This window comes from Lissotriton vulgaris, chromosome 10 (genome assembly GCF_964263255.1).
Source record: "Lissotriton vulgaris chromosome 10, aLisVul1.2, whole genome shotgun sequence".
NCBI lineage: Eukaryota > Metazoa > Chordata > Amphibia > Caudata > Salamandridae > Lissotriton > Lissotriton vulgaris.
The window spans coordinates 701,248,006-701,271,071 of NC_141698.1; the positions used below are offsets into that span (position 1 = coordinate 701,248,006).

The window sequence follows — 23,066 nt, forward strand, 5'->3', positions numbered from 1 at the left end:
TATTGATACCAGGTGCTTCATTTGGCCCGGGAGGCAAAGGAGGTCTGTCATGAAGGGATGCACTTACCTTTCTTTCTCGACTTTACGCAGCCTGTGCAAGATGCACAAAGGAAATTCCTTCCAGTCAATAACAAGCTGCAAGAGTAGCGAATAACGTATGTCATGCTTTTCCGGGCCAAATTGTGATTTTCTTGGAAAGGAAAGCTGAGGATCTTCACGGAGTCAGCGGCAGCAATGTCTTTCCGGCAAAAACACCCTCCTCTCCTATGGTGTCCCCCTCCTCATGATAAGGCCAATAACACACTTCATCCAGAGGATGTGTGTCATTGGCCTTACCCTTGACCCGCATGCTGTTCAGGTTATCTCACTTCTGACCGGGTATTCACTTATATGTCACTGCTAGAACTGTCAACATTCAGTTTGGTACTACGACAAAGATCTCATTTCAGTTGTTTAGCTAAAATGTGGATGCTACACTGTATTGGCTAGACCTAATTATTTTTTTATGATAGAACTGCGAGCCGTTGATCAGTCCTAAATCAGCTAAATACATATGGCCCCAATGTGGATGGCCCGACTTTTTCCAAGGTGTGCTTTAACGGTGTATTACAGTTGAACCTAATACAATACTTTGGGGAAGGTGATCATAATCTGGTACTGGGCATTGATTTAGACTGCTCATCTCGTCACGGGTCCCAACTCACTAGAGCTTGCGATGCATTCCTGGACATAATGGCACAATTTGACATGTTCGATATCTGGTGCACACTGAACGGTGGGGGTCCACAAATACACCTTTCATTCTTCAGTTCATGACACATCCTCACGGCTTGATTTTTGTGTGGGATCGCGGGACATGGTAAGCTGGACACAAGACATTACGCATTTACCCAGAACTCTGTCTGGTCATTGCCAAGTGCTATTACAAATCACGTTCCCTACTAACTGGGTACAGGTGCCACCATGGAGACCTCAACCCAAGTCCTTGTCAGATATGGCAGTTTAAGAAGAAATCTGTAATGCAATTACATAATGTATCACTGTGAATAAAGGCTCCGTTTCTATTGCTTCCACTTTCTGGGAGGCCCGGAAGGTGGTTGTCCAAGGTGAATGCATCACCAAGGGTCATGGTATTCCAAATCTATTAGAGAAAGATTTGCACAGCTAGAAACAGAGCTTCATACTTTGGAACTGTGGTATGAGGAATCCAGAGATCAGAACCTCTTGAACCCTATGTGTACCCTCCTGCTTGAGTTCTGGGATGAGGCTAACAGAGAAGTGAAATTTCTGAGCAAACACTCCCAAGCTAGGAAATATGGGGAGGGTGACAGACTCGGGCACACACTATTCACTCTGGTCATATTGCTCAAAGTGTCGCTCATATCCAAACTGTAGATAATTCTGATAGGCACTGTAGTTAATTCTGATGGGCAGCCATTTAATGAAGCAAACACAAGGAGATGATGGACGGAGCACTGAATCTTTCAGACACTCACCCCAGTCACAGATCTGGGTTGAATCCTATTCGCCCTAAGTTTGCAGGGTATGCCCAGACGTGGGTCCCTTGCTCACTTTGCCACTGGATTCAAGCCAGCCTGACTGATGAGAAACTGGTCCCAGGATGCTTGTTTCCAGTCCAGGGAAGACATGGCTTGGCAGTTCGGGTTGGACTGTTCCCATGAGGCACAGGGTCAAGACTGATTTGCATATAGCCGTGTCTGAACTGGGGTGGCAAACTGAGCTAAAGAACGATGATGGATTCAACCCAGATCTGTGACTGGGGGTGAGTGTCTGAAAAGTTTCAGTGCTCCGCCCATCATCTCCTGGGGTTAGCTTTCTTCGCCCTAAGTTGGCAGGGTAAACCCTGACATGTCAGTTGTCGTGGCCTTTATAGACGCCGCTAAAGCTTTTGACACCATTGATATGGTACAATTTATTCACCACTGGTTTCATAGCAAGAAAACAGGCTACCCATGTTGTGATTGAGCGAGGCCTGGTGTACCTGCCCATCTCCCGGCGGTCCCTTTCACGTGTATTGCGCCATTTGGGCCGGCTGGAACAGGCTAACCGCTCTGTGTAATGTATCCATCTCATACATGCTACGACTGGATTACACCCCTGGGACTGTACAGCCAATAGGGAAAAGGCACATCACAACACTCGGTGAGTTATTTCTAGCTCACAAGTTCAAAACAGACCATGAGTATGTGGGTGACTCACTGGCTACTATGCTAAACGTTCTTACTTATGGCGAATTATAACATGAAGCTCAACATCTCTTTGGTATGTCCCCGGAGTTGCCCCTTGAATGGTTAGTGTTGACCAATCTACTCACTAACCCACAACCATATAATTGTACCCTGCAGTAATCGACTGCATAGAATCCGGAGTCTACTATGGCTCGCCGGGTGTGGGTGGGCGATCTGGGACAGGAAATAACAGATGAACAATGGCAATACCGTTGCCAGCAAACCAAGGAGTTATCCTCCAACGGCAGGTATTAATTGATTCATTATAAGGGTCAACATAGAGTGTACCTTTCACCTATGGCTCTTGCATGTTATTATCCAGACGTAGACACTAGTTGCAAGATGCAAGGATTGCGGTACTATGGGAGCAGACTTTTCCCATCTAGCATGGACCTGGCACAGCAGTGGCCACTTTTGGACTCCTAAAAATGACAGAGCACACTTATCGACTCACTTCCACTATAGTGTTGTTGTGCTATGTCAAAGAAATTTCCAAAAATATATTGAAAGTTCACTGCCAATGCTTTGCCTTTGGGGAAATGTAGAATGGTCATGTTATGGGGTAGCAGCCTTGCCCCAAAGTTTCAGAATTGGCTGAAGGACATGTTCCTGTGTGAGGAATGGTCAGGGACATTTTCCGAAACGTTGCCACCGCTGGCCCGTCCACAAGACCTTTGGGATTGATTGAGATCCTATCTGGCCAAATTGGATCCGGACAAAAATGTGTGTCCCTCCTTTAGTGATATTATGTGTCATATGCAGGCCCCTTATATGCACCAAACTGTTGAATTGTTATGTAGTAAATCGATGTTATATGACTGCTCTGGGTGGCATTGAGATATTAATTGATGCTTGTAACTATTGGCGAGCCTCTGTATCCCGGATATGTTTCTTGACAGTTTTTGTGTACTGTGGTATTGAGCTTCTCAGATTTTGCATCCCAGACATCATGCCATGCTTGGCATGTTGTCATTCTAATTGTACTTATTTTGTTACTTAAAGCTTATAAATAAAAAAAGAAAAGTTTGCTTCTTTTCAAAGCAGTGGTTAAAGCATGAAAATCTATGGAACAATGACTTGTTATTATATTTTTCTTTTGTATTTTAATCTAGTTATTTCTGAGGTTTAATGTCTCACATCCGTTCCTTCTTCACGGATAGGCTCATGCTTAAATTCTGTTCATAGAGGTTTTTGATATCAGTATAGTTTGCTGCTGGCAGGATTAGCAGCATCTCTTGTGTTGTTGTTATTCATTCCTATGCATTTCACGTTTTTGAACCGCTTTGTGCATTTTCATCTTGTACATTCTATATGAACTTTATTGTGATTCCTGGAACACTATTTTATAGATTCATGAATAATGCACTTTGTATTTGTACTTTAACGATTTTATTTAAAATCGAATAAAACGTTTTGAACTGACTTGGCAATTGCCAGGTCTTCAACTGCTTGCGGAAACTCTCAATGCAAAGACTTGGATAGGAAGGCAGAGAGATCCAGAGTTTAGGCCGAAGGGAAAGCATTCTACCCATCAATTTTTGTATTTCTCAGTGTGACGGGTATGCCCAGACGTGAATCCCATACTCAGCCTACTGAAGAGACCCAGACAGGCCAAAACTGGTCTATGATTGCAAATGTTCTGGTTCGGTGGGAAGCTGGCCTGCCAGCCCCGGCTGAACCATTAATAATGAAGCAAGACCAATACTGATTTGCAGATGAATAATTTCTGTTTGAAGTGGCATGGTAGCAGTGGCGGCTGCCACAATAAAGAGGTAGTGGGTGGGTGTAGGGGGTGCGGGGGAGAGCTCTTGAGGGGGGCAAGGGGTTTAATAAAAAACCTTTTTTTAACAGAAACACCAGGAGCTGCCGCCCACCTCCCGCCTCATGCTCGGCCCCGTCCTTTCTGGGCCCAGCCAGCACTGGGGTCACGTCATGGACTCCCTGCAATCCCTGCGCTGCTCTCATGTGAGTGCAGAGCGGGGATTGGTCTGAGTGGGCTGGATGGACACTAAGCTCACACCAGGGAGTCTGTGGGGGTTTACCCAGCCTGGCTGTTCAATGCAGTCAGGCTGGAGAAACCTAAGTGTGTATGTGTGTTTTGGTCGGCCTGAGACAGCCTGCCAAACAGCTATGAACACTTAGAAAATGCACTTAGCACTCTTCCTCTTCCCCATGCCCCTTCCCTCCCTGTGCAAGCTGGCTCAGTGGCAGTAAATAAAAAATAAAACGATTATATTGTATCATTTTTATTTTGCTGGCTCTGAGACAGGCAGTGGAGCAACGCTCCTCCGCCATTGGGGAGGAGCAGCCGCATGTTAGACAACAAAACCATGAATTGGAATGTGGACTGAGTAATTACCATTGGCTGAGATTTATTCAAGCATTCACCCATCACTTTTTTTCATTCCTCAGTGCGATGCTTTAAGCGTGACAAATATGCCTGGACATGGGTCCCATGCTCACTTTGCCATTGGAGCAAAGCTGCACCGTACTGACGAAGGCCAAATAAGCTGAAACCAGTTCAGGGTTGTTTGTGTTCTTGTTCAGAGGAGACCTGGCCTGGCAGTTTGGGCTGGACTGTTTATACTGGAGCACACCAAAGGATGATTTGTTTGTGGTTGGTTCCTTTCTGATTTGTCATGGTGGGCAAACAAAAATGGACTAGGATGTGGCCTGAGTAAATACCAGTGGCGTAGATTAATTAAATCATTCCAATGTCACTTTTTTGTATTTCTCAGAAAAATGCATTCTAGGCAACGCTTAATTTGTACTAATGGCATGCAACAGGACTTATATTTCATCATTAGATGTTGCTCCAGATGAAGAGAGGCAGGGAAGCAGAAAGAGAGAAATACGGAGGAAGCAGGTACACACAGGAAAACAGTAACAAAGGAAAAAGCAAGAATGAGTAAGAACCTACATGTGTATGGCAAACTGGCAGGAAGTGTAGGGTAGTGGATGAAAAACTTTGGAGCCTTTCAATTATTTTTATTACAAATTATACATGTATTCCAGGTCTTGGGGTATATTTCTCTTTACCTATTATTCGATGATTTTAGATTGGAATGTTACCACTTTTGGGACTCTAATAATAACCAATTGACTAAATGTGTTTTGATGGAAAGGTGACAGAAAATGTAAATTGTATGTTTCAGGGAACTACTTTGAAAATCACGCTGCAAATGTGGTGAACAACTACACAATTGAGACTTTGTAGGCATTCACAAATAATGATAATCCTTTTGTCACATCTATTTGTACTCATGATAGGGTACCTGAATAATCTTAGTGTAAGTACTGCAGTAAGATCGCGGACATACACAACAGCTTCAGCACTCAACCGACGAACGCCACGACTGAACCACCGCCCCCCACCACCACCCTCCGCGCCTGGACTCCGATCAGCACCGAAGACACAGTCCGCACGATGAACTCCATCCACTCCGGATCTCCGACCGACCCCTGCCCCCACCACGTCTTCAACAAGGCCGACGCTGTCATCGCACCCCACCTGCGGGACATCATCAACAACTCCTTCGACACCGCTACCTTCCCGGAGAGCTGGAAGCAAGCCGAACTCAGCGCCCTACTTAAGAAACCATCGGCCGACCCCACCGACCTCAAGAACTACCGCCCCATCTCGCTGCTCCCGTTTCCTGCAAAAGTCATCGAGAAGACCGTCAACAAGCAGCTGGCCGCCTTCCTCGAGACGAACAGATCCCTCGACCCCTCACAGTCTGGCTTCCGGGCCAACCACAGCACCGAGACCGCCCTGATCGCAGCCACCGATGACATCCGAGCGCTGCTCGACAACGGAGAAACAGCGGCCCTCATCCTCCTCGACCTCTCCGCGGCCTTCAACACTGTCTGCCACCGTACCCTAGTACAACGCCTCAGCAATGTCGGAGTCCAGGAGAAGGCAGTGGAGTGGATCATCTCCTTCCTCGCCGGAAGGACACAGAGAGTCCGCCTTCCTCCGTTCAGATCTGAAGCCACCGAAGTCATCTGCGGCGTTCCTCAAGGCTCCTCGCTCAGTCCAACCCTCTTCAACGTCTACATGAGCCCCCTCGCAGACATCGCACGCCAGCACAACCTCAACATCATCTCCTACGCCGACGACACCCAGCTGATCCTCTCCCTTACCAACGACCCCGCCACTGCCAGAGCCAACCTTCACGAAGGGATGAAAGAGGTAGCCGAATGGATGAAGAACAGCCGCCTGAAACTGAACTTGGACAAGACGGAAGTCCTCATCCTGGGATCCTCACCCGCCGCTTGGGACAACTCCTGGTGGCCCCCCGCCCTAGGCAGCGCACCCAAACCAACAGACCACGCACGCAACCTGGGCTTCATCCTGGACTCCTCCCTCTCCATGACCAGACAAGTCAACACCGTCTACTCGTCGTGCTTCAACATCCTGCGCATGCTACGTAAGATCTTCTGGTGGATCCCCACCGAGACCAGGAAGACGGTCACCCAGGCCCTCGTCACCAGCCGTCTGGACTACGGCAACTCCCTCTACGCCGGAACCACCGCCAAACTCCAGAAGAGACTCCAGCGGATCCAGAACGCCTCAGCACGACTCATCCTGGACATCCCCCGTCGCAGCCACATCTCCGGACACCTGAGAGACCTGCACTGGCTCCCGGTCAACAAGAGAATCACCTTCCATCTCCTCACCCACGCACACAAAGCCCTACACAACCAAGGCCCAGGATACCTCAACAGCCGCCTCAACTTCTACGCTCCCAAACACCAGCTTCGATCGACCAGCCACGCCCTCGCCGCCGTCCCCCGCATCCGAAGAGCCACCACAGGGGGACGGTCCTTCTCCTACCTCGCCGCCAAGACATGGAACTCCCTCCCCACCCACCTCCGCCTGACCCAGAACCACCTCGCCTTCAGGAAGCAACTCAAGACCTGGCTGTTCGAGCAGTAGCGGACCCCCCTCCCCCAGCGCCTTGAGACCCTCTGGGTGAGTAGTGCGCTATATAAATGCGATGATTGATTGATTGAGTAAGTATGGAATAGTGCACATTAACACAGAGGTTGAGGTGTAGGGAAAGTTATTTTCCAGGAAAAAAGAAATGGACTGAAACGATATTTAGACCTATACACATGGAGCATTTGTTATGCAGAAACTCTACAAAAAGAAGAGTGATTTACCAGAAATATATGTAAATACCATCGATTTTTGGAGATAAGTTCCAGAATTGCAATTCTTTTTCTGGCGGAATACAATCAGAAGTAGTTTGAAAGATTAAGTCTAGACCACAAATGAGAAATTGTAGAACTTTTCTTGTAAATCTGGCCTTATGTTCCATCCTTGGGCTTTTCTTCTGTAGATCGCTATCATCTGACACTTGAACAATATCCACTACTTTTTTGAAGTCAAGACTAAAGGCCTACTTACGTTCGGCAGTCCAACGGACCGCAAAACCTGTGGTGGTAGTACGTGAACCTCAAGACTGGCGGTCCACTCACCGCCATGATCCCAGCTGTGAGTGCCGGGGATCATGGATCCTGCTGTGGTGGCGCATCAGTGAGAAGTTCCTATATGCTGACAGTGCTACTGGGGCACCAACAAGCACATTAGGAGTTTCCTCTCCGCTACAGTTTCCATGCCCCTGTTGCCTCAAGGCCATAGTGTACCTCCAGGTGGGCATATGTTGTGCCCCCCTGAATGCAGTCACCCCCTTTCCTGCACGTCATGAGCTTTACAGTCCATGTCATGCAGGAATGGGCTTTGGCGTCCCCACTGCAGTGCATTTTTAATAGGCACTGCCGTGGAAACGCCAAAGGACCGTCCACCAGATCACGAGATTACTCATAATCTGGCGGGCAGCCGACAGTCTAGTTTGGCGGTCCTGGCGCAGGGAGCTGTATTGGTGCCTGCTCCAGAACCGCCAAACTCGTAATGAGGCCCTTAGTCACCTGCCTACCCTTGGGATGGAATACTTAAACGTCCTTGATGAATGCAAATAAGTTTGTTTGTGACAAACTTCCTTTCAAAAATCCATGTTGGCTTTCATATTAATAAGATACCTTCTTTCATGAGCTTCCGAATAAAGTATCATGTTGTTTGCAATTCAAAATTCATAGAAGGCAAGTCTGCTGTGAGTGGTCTGACCTACATGCACTGGTTTTATCTAAATGTAGACATCTCGCCTAGCCTCCTACTTCTTTCACTTTCTCTCGGATGTTGTGTTTTTGGTGCAGCTGGTTAGCTTTTGACAAAACAACTGGTCCATGGAAGCAGAGATTTGGCAAAACTGGTAGTAAATGCTCTGCCAAAGTAGTATTTTGCTAAAACAATTAGCAAATTTTAGAGATTCAACAATGTGCGATTTTGGTCGCAAATGCAATACGTTAACATTAGTTAAAATATGCTATTTCGCTAATTCACTTAGTTCTTTAACACTAACCCTTAGACTCTTCATGCACAATGATTAAAAAAGGTATCATCAAGCACTAAGACAAAGAACTGTTGACACACCTTACACCAATTGCTTCACTACTAAATGCAACATCTAGAATTGGGACATACAGAGGAACCGACAAAGTATGGTGTTCCGCTCTAACAACACATAGTCCAGAGATGAGTACAATACCTGCAGTCCTATGGGGACAACTCACTTAATTCAAACCACTTAAGCACATCAGATGTGCTTCGAGAATAAAATTGCTCCTGCACAGAGCCCCAAGTAATTGTCGAAAAGTTGGGTAACACAAATAAGAAGTTACAAAATACATGCCACCCCATTAAACAAGTTATATGACAAATTGGTAAAATTATGTAATATGTTGCATGTTCATACAGAAAAGCGTTTCAGATTTAAAAGCAATTAAAGAAAGAATAACAAATGCCAGCATCCATAACACGGAGACAAAATAAATGTAACTCACATGTCCTCAACTGTGATATCTTTCAGGATCTGGCAGTAGTCCACATTCCAGACTGCCTGGTCGTCCCAAACTTTGGATGCCAGCAGAATTGCACCTAGTACAATTCGCTTCCAGTTTGCTGGACAAATATCTATCTCTGCATAAGTTAAAAGTCTTTCAAGATATACCTGGGAAAACATATTACAACACAATCTTAGTCATTTATTTAACTGATATATGTGATAATAGGGCATCTAACCATTATTCAAAGACAGTTAAGTTCATAAGAGAGGGCCTTAATAAACATAGGAGTCCATGAAAAAACAGAAAAACATTCAGAAAACACAAGCTGTATTAACAAAAATACCAGAGCTGGCTATTGCAACACCTCAAATTCACAACTGAAAGGTCAATACAATTGCCTGCTGCGAAGTGTCAACTTAAGTATACTGAAAACACTCAATGTGTATTTTTTTCCCAATCAATATACTTTAGGTGTTACTCAGTAGCTGGTGCTCACACCCATAAGAAACATCTAATATATTTCTGCAAGATCAAATTCTACGAAATAAGTACAGCCAAACAGAAATAAACCCAAGCTGTTAAAAGTTTCAAATTATTCCATAAATTCTTCGAAAAGATTCACAAAATGATTCCTCATAAACACTTATTTATTCATCTCACAATTTCTTTAATTTCTCTCATGGTTATTTATTGAACTCTTCACTTTTTGGGATCCAATTCTCTTAATCAAGAACAATATCATGGTTTTCTGATGGTGAATAAAGAGTATATATCATTTGTATTTAGTATCACATATCTCAAACTGAAAGCAAGATACAAATTATAAGCAAGTTATTTTTAAACCAGAGAAAGCAGTCTTGTCTATCTTCTATCCAACTGTTATGGAATGCTGGTGAAATCTTGAATGCAAGTTAATCAACGAGGCAGGGTTGTATTTAGCATTTCCATCCTCCATGTGTTGTGCAAAGTAAGACTCTGGCTAATGCTCTATAAGGTCTGCTTTCACACCCACCCTGCTGTCATGAGTGAACTTAGTTTAATGCACCAGCGATGGATCGGGAAGGAACAGGTTATTGCAGCCTCACACAACCAACTGAGAAACCTGCCTAGATGGGTCTAAGCTTTCTGGGTTACTCAACAGTGAGCAGTGACAATCCAAGCCATCGTTCATTAATGAGTTACACACACAAGGTTCAGTAGAAACATAATACGCATTTCAACATATTTATATTAAAATAGTTACTTTAAAACTCCGGATCTAGTGCACACAATATTGGCAATATCACAGAAGTTAAGAATTAAAAGCAGCTGAGCTTTTCAAAAACAGTGAAAACAGGAAAAATAAAAACAACGCATTTTGTAGCCCTTAACCCACTCACTAATCTCTAAGCGCTATGCTAGTTGTAGCAGAAGGATAAATAATAAGCCTGAGTTTCAGAGATGGCGCACAGACCTGGACAACAGAATGTGTTGCTTGCTTGTAATAGATTGCCAGCTATTTCGAGGTCAAGAGCAAGGAGATTGTGTCTGTGCGAAAAGATAATCTTGGCACCAGTTAGTGAAGGCAAAATGCTTTGCAAAGCCTTGGAAAACCTTACTGGAGGCTTCTTCAGTCAAGGTGGAATCTGGTGCAGCGCTCAGCTGGGTCTGCGTCTGTGACCAGGGTGAAATTTCTCTCCTTCTAAGTGACCATTTTATGAGCCCTTTATAATATTGGTCTTATCTTACATGGGGAATTTTTGAGGAATTTCGGACATAATTTATATGCATCGGTATGTCAGTCCTAATATGTTAAAAATATGTCAATTCAGATTACATTGTTTATGTTATTATTGTTTTCTGATGGAGTGTGATTTTTCATTTGCAAAAAATGTAATGCATTTATTAACAAAGTATGATTTACAATTTTAAATATGTGCCTATTTAACCTATGATTTGTAGTGCGTAACCACACTGTAATTATATGCAAATCTCGAGTTAACTTGTTTTTAACGAATTAGGTTTGCCTAATACTAATATCCTTTTGAATGTCGACTTTACACGTTTAAGTCTAAGGCGCCTGCTCATAGTTACTTTTCACAAGATGTTTTCTTTTTCTCTTCCACTGCAGATGCTGTAATTTTCCAGAAGCCTTCTATAAGCTAGTGAATAGGCATTGGTTATGTATTAGACAACTAATAGGGAGGCTCTTACTGGGAGGAGGAAAAGATGCCAGGAAAAGTGACTCGTGGGAAGAGCAGCCTGTACCAGATATTCTGCCTAGTGTAACAACTCAAGGACATAGCCATGTATGAACAACTGTGAAAAAATAGCAACCACTGGAGTTACCTGCTCCCAGCTTTTGGAGGACAATGATGGGCTCCTGAGAGTGGGAAAAAACTGAAATCTTGCAATTAGATTTTTGTTGAATTATATTAGTGTGTGTTCTTTAGACGAGGGTAGGACTCCCCTGCTTACTATCTCTCACACATTTTACGCACTAGAGAGATTCTCACTGGCTTTGAACTGAGAATTAGTTTCTCACCTTTGTAAATCTCCACAATTTGAGTGCAAAGGCACCTGAGCATTCCTACTCTCTCATCAGAAGCCATCATCTGGTATTCTGAAGCAGACTATTGGCCTAACCAAAGGACTTTTTGACCTGTCTTTCCTTAATTTAGCATAGGGGGTTTCCATTCTGGAACAAACTTTATAGACATCTTGTAGTATTTATGTAATTTTAGTGCCCGTTAGGTTTTTCCTTATTCTAAAATATCGTCTTGTAGACAATCTAAAGTTGTAACAATTATACTTAAGATTTTAAAATCCTTATTCTCAAAGGAATTTCATCTGGACAGGTTGAAAATAAATTCTTTTTGAACTTTCTTCAACTCTCTGTCATTTCCTGTGGAGCCTATTGGTTTCACTATTTATAGTAATACATGTGAAATGCTAGCTCCTATTCACCTCTTCACATCGACGAACAAAGGTCCATTCGACCATTGGCGGGTTTTGTATGACAAGTATACTCGTAGATTAAGATTTGAAATCCCTGCTCCTTTACCCCTAATCATTCGGGTCATCTTTAGATCATGTTTACTTCAAGCGTGCACTGTCTGATCTTAAGACAATGATAACAGGGAACTTGTATCAGATATATGTTAACTTAAGTGTTCACAAAGTCATTGTTTAGATGAAATGACACTTTCACGACTTCTGTGACAGCTAATGACATGCAATATCTGGGGCAAAGGTAAAGAAGCTAGATAGACTAACTAAAATGGATACTGCAGCTAAAAAGGAACCTGTCCTGTATGTGACTAAGAACCAAAAACTAAAATAGAGAGGCCTAAAAGCAAATGAATAAAATAGATAAAATAACAGAGTTAAGGAAGGAAACATTCATAACATTGATGACATCCATGGAATAATTTCTGAACTACACAATCACTAAATAATATTGTGATAACAAACAAAAAAATGTTAAGCCAGAGCTTTGATCTTTCGTTTGTATCGTAGATTTAATTTTGTTCTACTATCACAAGTTGCATTAAAAACGTGCACCAATGGCTTTATCATTATGAGGATGTAGAATGGCCAGGCCTTAAATCCATTCACTGCCATACAAACCCTAGCAAAGAAGGGGTTAATAATATTATAACAGCTGATACAATTGTGACATGGATATGTACTCATCTTCTCTGGTGCTAGTAATGTCTGTATTAAATCATTTTAGGATGCTCAGCCATATTAGTATGTCTTTAAAATTCTGCTTCCTTGAATAAACTATTAATGGTTTCTCACTAAAACAATTCCTCAAATGTGAACAATGTTGGAGTGCGTTCAAGTATTTCACTATACATTTATGTATTTTAAAATACTGGCAAGTATAAGGTAAAATCAATAATGTACTGGATTCTACCTATGATTTACATTTATTTAAAAAACACATTTTCAGAGTGAGAGTTCTCATATTCTCATGCGTGTTATGCTATTCTAAGAAAAATACCAACTAAGATTAGTTTTCCAAACTGCAGGCAAAAAAGCAGACTTAATGCCAACTTACCAACTAGAGACATGAACCTAGGCGCACTGCAGCCCATGAACCACATAAGCATTACATTAGCCTGGTGAATTCTGAGTTATAATTAGTCCAGTGAGACTCATGGGATTATTTGTTGCGAGTTCCAAACCTGTCTTTAACAGACAGACTCAAAAATATGCACCTGGAATATGATTTTTGATTGAAGCAAACATCCTATCCTAGTACATAAAAATGTGTACAGTTGTAACTACAGATATGAACAAAAGAGTAAAAATGGAAATTAATAATAAATAAAACATAAAAAGAATTGCGACTGTTTTTCAGAATTTCCCTGCATTTAGATAAAGGAGTCTGTTTCGGCTCTCCGTCCCCTTCCTTCGTGCTTCTTGCAAACAGTGGTGGTTGCCTCAGAACAGGGATGGTAGGGCAGGGGAATGAAACAAATAAATAAAAAAGAAACTTACCTTCGCGCCCACATCGCCTCCGTCCTCCGCTGCACGCCTCTCCTCCGTCCTCACTCAGCTGCACACCGGAAGTACACAGGCTACCAGACTCTCCCAGCCAATCACGACGCTGCATCAGCAGCGCCATGATTGGTCTGAGCGGCTTGTTTGGCCGTTCAGGCAGTGTCTGGGAGCCTGCGCACGTTCTCCACTGGGCTGTGCAACACAGCCAGGCAGAGAAGATGCTAAGTGTGCATGACTGTTTGGCCGGACCAAGAGGGCCGGCCAAACAGTCATGTGAACCTAGGGAGTGCAAATCAAGCCTGCTCCCTCCGACGGTGGCGAGCCCAGCCTTGCCCTGCTGTAACGTTGCTTTGAGAGGCACAGAAAAAGAAAATGATAATTAAGTCTATTTATTATCATTTTCTTTTTTTGCACAAGTTGAAAAGTGCAAAGGGGCTACGCTCCTCTGCCTTAGCTGAAGAGCCGCCAATGCTAGCTAAGCTGTCTGAGCACCAAAAACACCTGTATGAGTATCTAAGGTGACCGTTCACCTGCATACCTTAATGGAACAAGGAAAGTGTTGTTACGTATGAAGAAGGTCACTGTCTATCCCTGAGCTTAGCTGCTTTGGCACCTCAGCAAGCCATTATGGCCAGGCTGGCTCAGAGATGCCGATGACTGTGGCCTTCAGGAAGAGTGTTTACAACTTCTGCTTGCCCGACCTCAGTCCCCATGGAACTTGAAAATTCTTCTCTGCCTTGTACTTGCCTGTGCCCATCTTACATGACCTTCACTTTTCTAATTATTTTGAAAAGGGCAGACCTTATATCGAATGACGTCAAATGCAAACATTCACATATTAATCTTGCTGTGCACTAATTTAATTCGATAAAATCTTATAAATCATCCAATACATATATGTGAATGCCTGGTGCACTATCAAATTATTTTAAAAAAGCAAATATTATACATGTGCAAACAAATCTAAATTCAATGTGCGTTCAAACCTGAGGTCTCAAAATATATGGAATATATGAAATGAAATAGGGGTACATAAAAGGAAAATACTAATATTATGTCAATTCAAGTTTTTTCAGAATATCCACATTGGCAAACATGTTTGTTTGATTCATGTACATTGTGTAACACATCATCTGCAAGAATTCTCCTAACTCTCAGTAATTGACTACACAAGTGATTGCTATTGATTTAGGGCAAGGGTCTTCAAACTGGAGGGGGGAAGCCGACGGGGGAGGGCGGGGGGCAGGTTCTATCCAAAAGAAGCCTTATGCTGATAATAGTACTTTGTTTTAAGCAGAAAAAATGAGCAGCTGTAAGCTGTTCTGTAATGGGCCATCACTAATATCTGTTTTCATTTATACCCTAGCTGGGAGTATGTACCAAAAGGGAAGGGACTCTAAATATTCTTCAAAAATCCCAACCCATTTCTAATATTGACACTGTGGATACTTTTACACGTTAGAAGGGCCTGTCTGACCACAATAGTATGTTTGGTAAATCATGTATTTAATTGCATGTTTAAAAAGGTAACATAACTTAACTGCGATGTTTAAATAAGTCTAGAAATATTATACATTGGAAATTTAATAGAATAATGGTGAAAGATTCTGAGGGGGGCCCTGTTGATTTTTTTTTCCACTGGGGGCGCAGCATTAAAACGTTTGAAGACCACTGATTTAGGGTGTGAAGTTGATGATAAGAGGGAACTAGTTGGGGCCCACTGGTTTGAAAAAATAAATCTATAATAGTTCCATCCTTCCAAATGATATCCATATTTAGAAGTGGAAAGATGAGCCTACCTACCTCTAGATTGTAGTGTGAACTGAACTGAATGATTTACTTTCTGTTGGCACCAAAGAGTCTCCATGAATTCCTCATGAGTTTTTCTGAAACTCCAAAATCACCATCAATAAATCTATATCACACCTTAATGTGATCTCATTGGTGAGCATATACTCCTGCTAAGAACATGCATGAATATGCTGACCTGTGTCAAATTACTCCAGATGGTTGTTCCCATTGCTTGTGGAAAAAAGTGCTGTCAAGTCAAAACTAATTCCAAAGGTGGCTCAGTAGTTATCATATATGACGTGTGGTATAAAGAAAAGACATTGCAATTCTATAGTTGATAGTTAGTATAATTGAATCTTGTTTTTTGTTTGAGAGCCAAGTGTTTATTAAGATATTATTAGAAGAAACATTGGAACCAGGCTGGGTACCTGAATAAAGTAGATCATTGAAATACGGTCTACACCCTAGTGCACTGGTTGTTTAAACTCGACAGGAGCTGCATAGAAACATATCTATCTATCTATCTACATATTTGTACCAATAGCAAAATGTTGTACCACTTTGCGACGTAACACATTCAATGCAGTAGCTTTTAGAATCAATCTTTTTTTATTGTGTGGTAAGCATCGTAATACACAGCTCAGCTGCCTACATCAACTTTCCGGCAGAGTGTGATCTTTGGATATCTACACAGTGTACGGGTCTACAACCCGGAGGGCGACCCCGCAAAAGAAGTTGCAAGTGTTATCAGCTGCCAAGACGATTGCGTAGAGACCACTTTTAACAGAAAACAAAAAAAAAAGGACAAACACCCAACCCCTCTACCCCCCAAACCACCCCACCCAGCTCCGCATCAGCCTTTAACTCCACCGACCACCCTCCAGACCCTCAGACTCATTCCACCCCTCCCCAGGCAACATCAGCGGCCCCCTTAGGCTCTAAAGGTATACGCTGTAGTATTTGAAGGTACTTCGGGCACGTGACCTCCCTCAGATTCTTAGAAAGGAGTTGCAGAAATGGACCCCATAACTTCGTATATTCAGCACCCTTCCCATCAATGCCCAGGGAGATGCGTTCCATAGCCAAGAGATGCCAGAGCCTTTGGATCCAATCCCGCGGGTCAGGTATAGCGAAGGAGCCCCATTGCGCCAAAAGTACCTGCCGTGCCGCAAGCAGAGCTAATGCAATCTGTCTACCCCTCAGCGAGTGCAGCGAAAAAGACTTAGGATGGGGAAGTCCCAACAGCGTGTGCTCAGGAGCCCGAGAGAATGTAATCTGGAAGCCATCGTCTAGGTCATCGAAAACCGCTTTTCAATACCGCACCAGTTTTTCGGGCAATGCCACAACAGATGCACAAAAGTACCCGGAAGGCCACACCCCTGCCAGGAGAGGCCTGACTTTGTTACATCCCATGCTTTGATGGGCACCGGGGTATAGTACCAATAAGTGGCCACTTTATAGGCAGACTCAGTACCCGCACTGTTAGAGGCAGTGTGGTGTACGCGGAAGAAGATGTGCACCCATTCCTTACGCGTCAAAGGGCGCCCCAACTCCGTCTCCCAGCAAACCTGCGCCTTCGTACGCTGCTCCTTGGGTTGCAACAGAATCATGGCATACAATTCAGATATGAGCTTACGGTCATTCTTTTTACAGACTAACCATCGCTTAAAGGTAGTCAAGGGGCGGGACATGGATGCAATGTTAGTTGGTTGGGTCACCCAGTGCGCCAATTGCGAATAATGAAAAGCGTTGGTCTCTGGTAGATGGAAGTATTCCCTACGCACTTAGGGGAAAGGGATCAGGCCTTCAAGGTCAAAGAGGGAGCCCACCCTCTGACAGCCCTCCTCCCGCTAGCGGTGAAAGACTGGAGACGCACACCCCAGCGGAAAATCGGGGTTATCGACAATGGGAGTCATCGGGGAGGGAAATGTAGTCCAGCCCTTACGCTGCGCTAGTTGATCCCAGGCTTTCAAAGGCGGGGAGGTCATGGGGAAGAGTAGAGGCCCCACGCCCTGTATTTGCGCGGCAGCCACATCTCACGCCAGATGTTACAGCCCGCTACTGTCTGGTCCATAAAGTTCCAGTGTTTGCTGGACAAGGGTCTATTCCACTCCGTAACATATCGGAGACAGAACGCCTGGAAGTAGGCCGTCAGTAAGGGAAAGCCCAGCCCGCCTTCAGCTTTTGGCGTAGTGACGAGGGACAGTGCAAGCCTTTGTTGTTTCATAAAAATGTATTTAGGAGCCCCTGCAGTTTCCGAAGAGTGCCCGGTGGGGACTCAGAGGTAGCTTTGGAAAAGGTAGAGGACACGTGGGAGGACTGTCATTTTTATCGCAGCTAACCTCCAATACCAGGCCATGTTGAGGCGGGACCAGTCCGCGAGTGCTTTGGTAGTTTGATCGACCAGTAGCCTATAATTGAGGGAGGCCATTTTGGTAATAGAGGAGGTCTAGCGGATACCCAGATATTGAATATCAGAGTGCACCCACTGAAAAGCGAAGTCCCGCTGTAAGTCGTGCACATCTGTATTGGGTATAGAGATGTTAAGGAGTTGCGTTTTCGAGAAATTAACTTTGAAGCCTGCAACCTTTCCAAATTCGAGGAGTTCCGCCGATAGGCGCCGCATGGAGGAGTGAGGCTGGGTATGTGTTGGGCAAAAGGCTCCATATAGAGCGCAAAAAGCAATGGGGATACGGGACACCCCTGTCGTGTCCCTCTAGTGATGGGGAAAAGAACTGATTTGCACCCATTCACTCACACCGCCACCTTGGGGGCCACACAGAGGCACCGAACCCAACGCACAAAGTTGTCACCCATCCCGAAGGCCTTCAGAACTGCGAACAGGTATTCCCAGTCCACCTGATCGAAGGCCTTCTCAGCATCGATCGAAAGAAAGAAGGCCTGAGCACGAGACTGGTGGACCAGATCTATGAGGTGAAGAAGCCGTTTGGTGTTATCCCCCCCTGCCGCATCGGGATAAAGCCTGCCTAGTCCGGATCTATGATTCCTTCCATCAATGGGCTTAGTCTCGCAGCCAGGATACTAGCAAAGAGTTTTGCATCTACTTGAAGAAGAGAGATCAGCCTATATGAGCAGCAGTCTTTCGGGTCCTTTCCAGGCTTGAGAATAACTGTAAAATATGTTTTTATTGCAGAATCATAAACAGACAATAAGTTATCCCGACCTTCTCATCTCTGACAGCTGGAAACCACAGATCAATAATTAAACAGCACACAGCCATCTAGCCCACATCCGGGGGCCGAGTGGCGTTAGCTACAAAAATGCCAGACATATCAAAGTAAAAGAACGAGCAATTGCATCCTGTCGGCAAAACAGTTTTGTATCCGCGTTTCTATAACTCCCAACCCATCCCTCAATACAGTCAACTGAATACAAATTCCAGTAGGAATCGAATAATGTCCTCACAAACCCAACCCAATCGCTCTCAGTCATCCATTGGAACCTCCCTCATAGGATTTTCCCAATATTCTACACTTAATGCAGCTAACCACAGTACAGGGGACCTGTTCCTCGATACTCCTCAGAATGGCCAGTAGATGATTCTGGCATCTGCTAGGCTCTCCCTCCCATTTGAAATAGTTCCCAACTGTCCTCCCCTATCCCACCCCCCCAACTGCTGCCGGTGCGGCCAGGTTCACGTACACACAATCATAATCAGCTATGACCTGAGGGATCGATACGCATCTGTTGCTACGTCTCATGGAACCTCCTACAGCGGTCTACCCCCCTATTTCTCGTCTTCAGTCAAATAATCCTTTAGGGCCTGCACGAATGCCTCCCAGGCCCTTGCCATTTCCAAGCCCTTCTTGGTAGCTGTACGGGTGGCCTGTCGGAGTCTAACCGCACTATCACTTTGGGCCCACTTCTGCAGTTCATTCGTCCATCTCCTGTTAGATGAGCCCTCTTTCGATTTCCAATGCCAGGTGATTTCTCTCTGGGCCAAAATAAGGCCTAAATCAATGAATTTGCTAGTGATTTTTGTTTTAGCTGTGTGAGGAAACCAGAGCAACTGACATGTTGCCATGTCATATTCCACCTGTCGATCAGTGACTGCATTAAGGAGCGCCCCCACCTCTGACCAGTACAACCCCAGTTTTGGGCAATCCCACAACATATGGTCCAATTCCGCATCCTATGACAGGCATCTAGGGCATGCAGCCTCTTGCACCTGGAAATGCCTCCGGATCTTCCCCGGGGTCAGGTAAGCCCTGTGTATCACAAAAAAGCGCACCTGCTGAAACCGGGCATTCCTGCTCCCCTTCCACGTCCTCCTCAAGATGTGACCCCACGTCGTGTCCGGTATGGGCTTCCCTATACTCGCCTACCATTTTTGCTTCAGGATTGTAAGTGGTTCTAGGCCTTCGTGTAGAATTCTAGATTGGAGGCAGTTGACCGCTTTAAATGTACCCGCAGCCATTACTACATATTGGCAGGCCATGGTCGTGCGGGGTTCCAACAGCCCAGCCCCCCAGTGCTTCCGTATCGCCCGTGTCACGGCTGCGTGCAACAGGAAACTCCCATCAGGGGGGCCAAACTGGTCCTGGAGCACCCTGAAGGGCAATAACTCGCCATCAGCTAATAGATCACCTATCATGTGAAGGCCCAAGTCCTCCCAGTTCTGTAACGGGGACCAATCCCCGCCATGTGGCAACGCCGTCAGCATCCCGAGAGGGAGCTCTGGTGAATATGGGCGCGCCACCCCCGCTCTTTTCAAACTTCTATGCCAACATAACCGCAGGGTCTTCTCCAGGGTTAAATCTCTCAATGCAAGCCTTTGTTGCATGATAATATAGGATAGGATGTGCCTCTGTATCCCCTCCCCTCAGGTCTGCTCTGGGCCTCTGAATTCCTTCACAACATTCTGTGTGAGAATCTGCAGCTGTGCCGTCAAATAATATAAGTCAAAATCAGGAACCGCCATTCCCCCCACCGCCTTAGGCCTCATCAGCGTGTTCAATGCCACTCGACGCCTCCCATGACCCCACAAAAAATCTGTTGTTAATGTGCGCAATTCTTTAAAGACCTGTTGAGGGATCCATATCGGCAGCGTACGAAAATAATAAAGCAGCCGAGGCAGACCAGCATCTTAAGAAGCGCCACCCTGCCCTGCACCGAGAGGGGGAGAGATGCCCAGAAGGCCATACAGCCCTTCAGGGCTCTTATACAGTGCCCTATGTTCCCCTCCAGCATGCTGTCAGCACCATGGTAGATGCGGACCCCCAAATAGGTGAAACATGACCGTTTACAAATGATGTCCACAGTCAGGTGTGGCCGGACATGTCCGCCCGCAGCGGAAAAATGCACGTCTTGCCCCAGTTAACCCTAAGGCCTGATAGTGCTCCAAAGTGCGACAACATTTCAACCGCTCCTCCCAATGCCGTCACCGTGTCTCCCAAGAACAACAGCAGATCGTCTGCATACAATGAAATGTAATGCGGGGTCTCGCCGCACATAAGATCATTATACGCCACGCCCATCCGCGCTTGGGCCGCCAAGGACTCAATTGCCAGCGCGAACAACAAAGGGGAAAGCGAGCATCCCTGCCGTGTCCCTCTGCGTACCGGGTACTCAGAGGATATCACATAGCCCAGTCTCACCCTGGCCGTCGCTGAGGAATAAAGGACTTTCGTCCAGCGCCTAAACTGTTCTCCCAAGCCGAATTTCTCCAGTACCCAATCAAGGTATCTACGGACAATACCGCCGGCATCTGGTTCGGGCCCAGGTTGTACCCAGCACCCGGACAAGGCGGTGGATGTTAGTTGAGGTGTTTCTCATGGGAATAAACCCGGCTTGGCCATGTGTGGCAACAGTCTGGTGGCCAAAATGCAACTCAGAATTTTATAGTCCACCGTCAGCATGGACAACGGCCTATACGAGGTCACATCACTACCTTCCCTCCCGGGCTTCAACAGCGGAACGATCAACGCCTCTCTCATCGACTGAGGCAAGGGCCCCAGCTCCAAAGCTTCGATATATACCTCCAGCAAACAGGGTGCCAAAATATCAGCATATTTTGCATAAAATTCGATCGGCAGGCCGTCTACTCCCGGTGTGTTGTTCCTAGCCATCTGCTTAATAGCCCCCCTAATCTCAGGCAACGTTATGTCGCGGCCCAGGTCCTCAGCGCTGTCCTCATCTAGCAATGGGAAAGGAATCCCCGCCAGGTAATCCTCTATGTCGGAAACCTCAGCTTCCAGTTGACTCTGATAAAGGGTCGTATAGTAACTCAAGAAGCGTGACAGGACTGCGGCTTGAGAATAGGCCATCTCTCCTGTCGCCTCACGCATGCTCATGATCGGGCTACCTCTGGGCACCGGGCTCGCTAGTCTCGCTAATAACGTTCCTACCTTGTCCCCTTCAGCATGTACCTTTGTAGTGTACAGTCTGTAATCGTAGCTCCGCAGTCTTTCTGTTTCTGTTGCAACTAGTTCCTTTGCCTCCAACAATCGTGCATGCAGTGTCGGTTGCTCCGGCCGCCGCTGTTCCAGGTCCCTCAATGCATCCTGCGCTTTTTCCACATCGGCAAGGACCACTGTACATTCACCCGAGAACCTACCAATGCACATGCCTCTCACAACTACTTTAAATGCATCCCATTCTACTGATCTAGTGGTGGCTGTCCCCCTATTCTCGTCAAAATAATGCTCGATACCTTCGCGGATGTTAGCACCGAAAACCTGGTCTTCCAGGGTCTCCGGTCGTAATCTCTACGTGGGGATAGCCAACCTCACTCGCTGCCACTGAACACATGCCAACTGGGGATTATGATCGGATATGGTCCTAGTTAAATATTCTGTGTGTGTCACCAGGGCGGCTATCGAACCACTACATAATATGGTATCTATTTGAACATGTAGTTCGTGGAGTGCGGAGAAAAAGGAGTAGTCCCTAACTTCGGGATGGTGCCCCCGCCATACATCAATGAGGCCCCACCTGTCCTGCCAGTCCGTCCTCTGCTTGGCAAGCCTGCGAACCAGAGAGTCAGTCAATGGCGGGTGGGATCTCTCTAACAATACGTCAGTAATGGAGTTGAAGTCCCCCCTAGTATCACTGATCCCGCTAGAAAGTGTGCTAAGGAACCAGATAGTCCATCTAGGAAGCGGGCCTATTCTATGTTTGGGGCATAAACACTGCACAGTACCACATCACGGCCGAACAGTCTCCCCGCCGCTGCCACAAACCTACCTTCAGAGTCTACAACCTAGTTTGTGGCGTGGAAAGGGATTCCCGCCCTCACCCATATCAAGACCCCTCTGGCATACGCAGAGTAGGTCGTGCCTAACACCTGGCCACGCCATCTCTTCTGCAAGGTATTACATTCCTGTTTAGTAAGATGGGTCTCCTGAAGCAGTCCTATCTGGATCCCGCGTCTCACCAAGTACGCATGCACCTTATGGCGTCTTGACATGGTTCTTAGTCCACGGACGTTCCATGTGAGACATTTCAAATTAGGTAACGTCCCCATTGTAACCATCCCTCAGCCGCCTCTCCTGCGTTTCTCGTTCGCCCACACCATTGCAGCCCTGTCCCCTGAATACAACTCCCCGTGAAACTCCCCACCCCTCCCCCCCAGAACAGGACCCAATAAATGTAAATGTAAATGTA

At 45.6% G+C, this 23,066-nt stretch overlaps 1 protein-coding gene across 1 annotated transcript in view; it reads right to left on the reverse strand.

Annotated features, from left to right (window-relative positions):
• The window catches only part of CCNY (cyclin Y), a 547,033-nt gene that overhangs the window by 53,736 nt on the left and 470,231 nt on the right, over positions 1 to 23,066 (reverse strand). Inside the window, exon 8 of the mRNA XM_086941524.1 lies at positions 9,156 to 9,322. Within this exon, the coding sequence (XP_086797650.1) occupies positions 9,156 to 9,322 (167 nt within the window). The remainder of the gene's footprint in view (positions 1 to 9,155; positions 9,323 to 23,066) is intronic.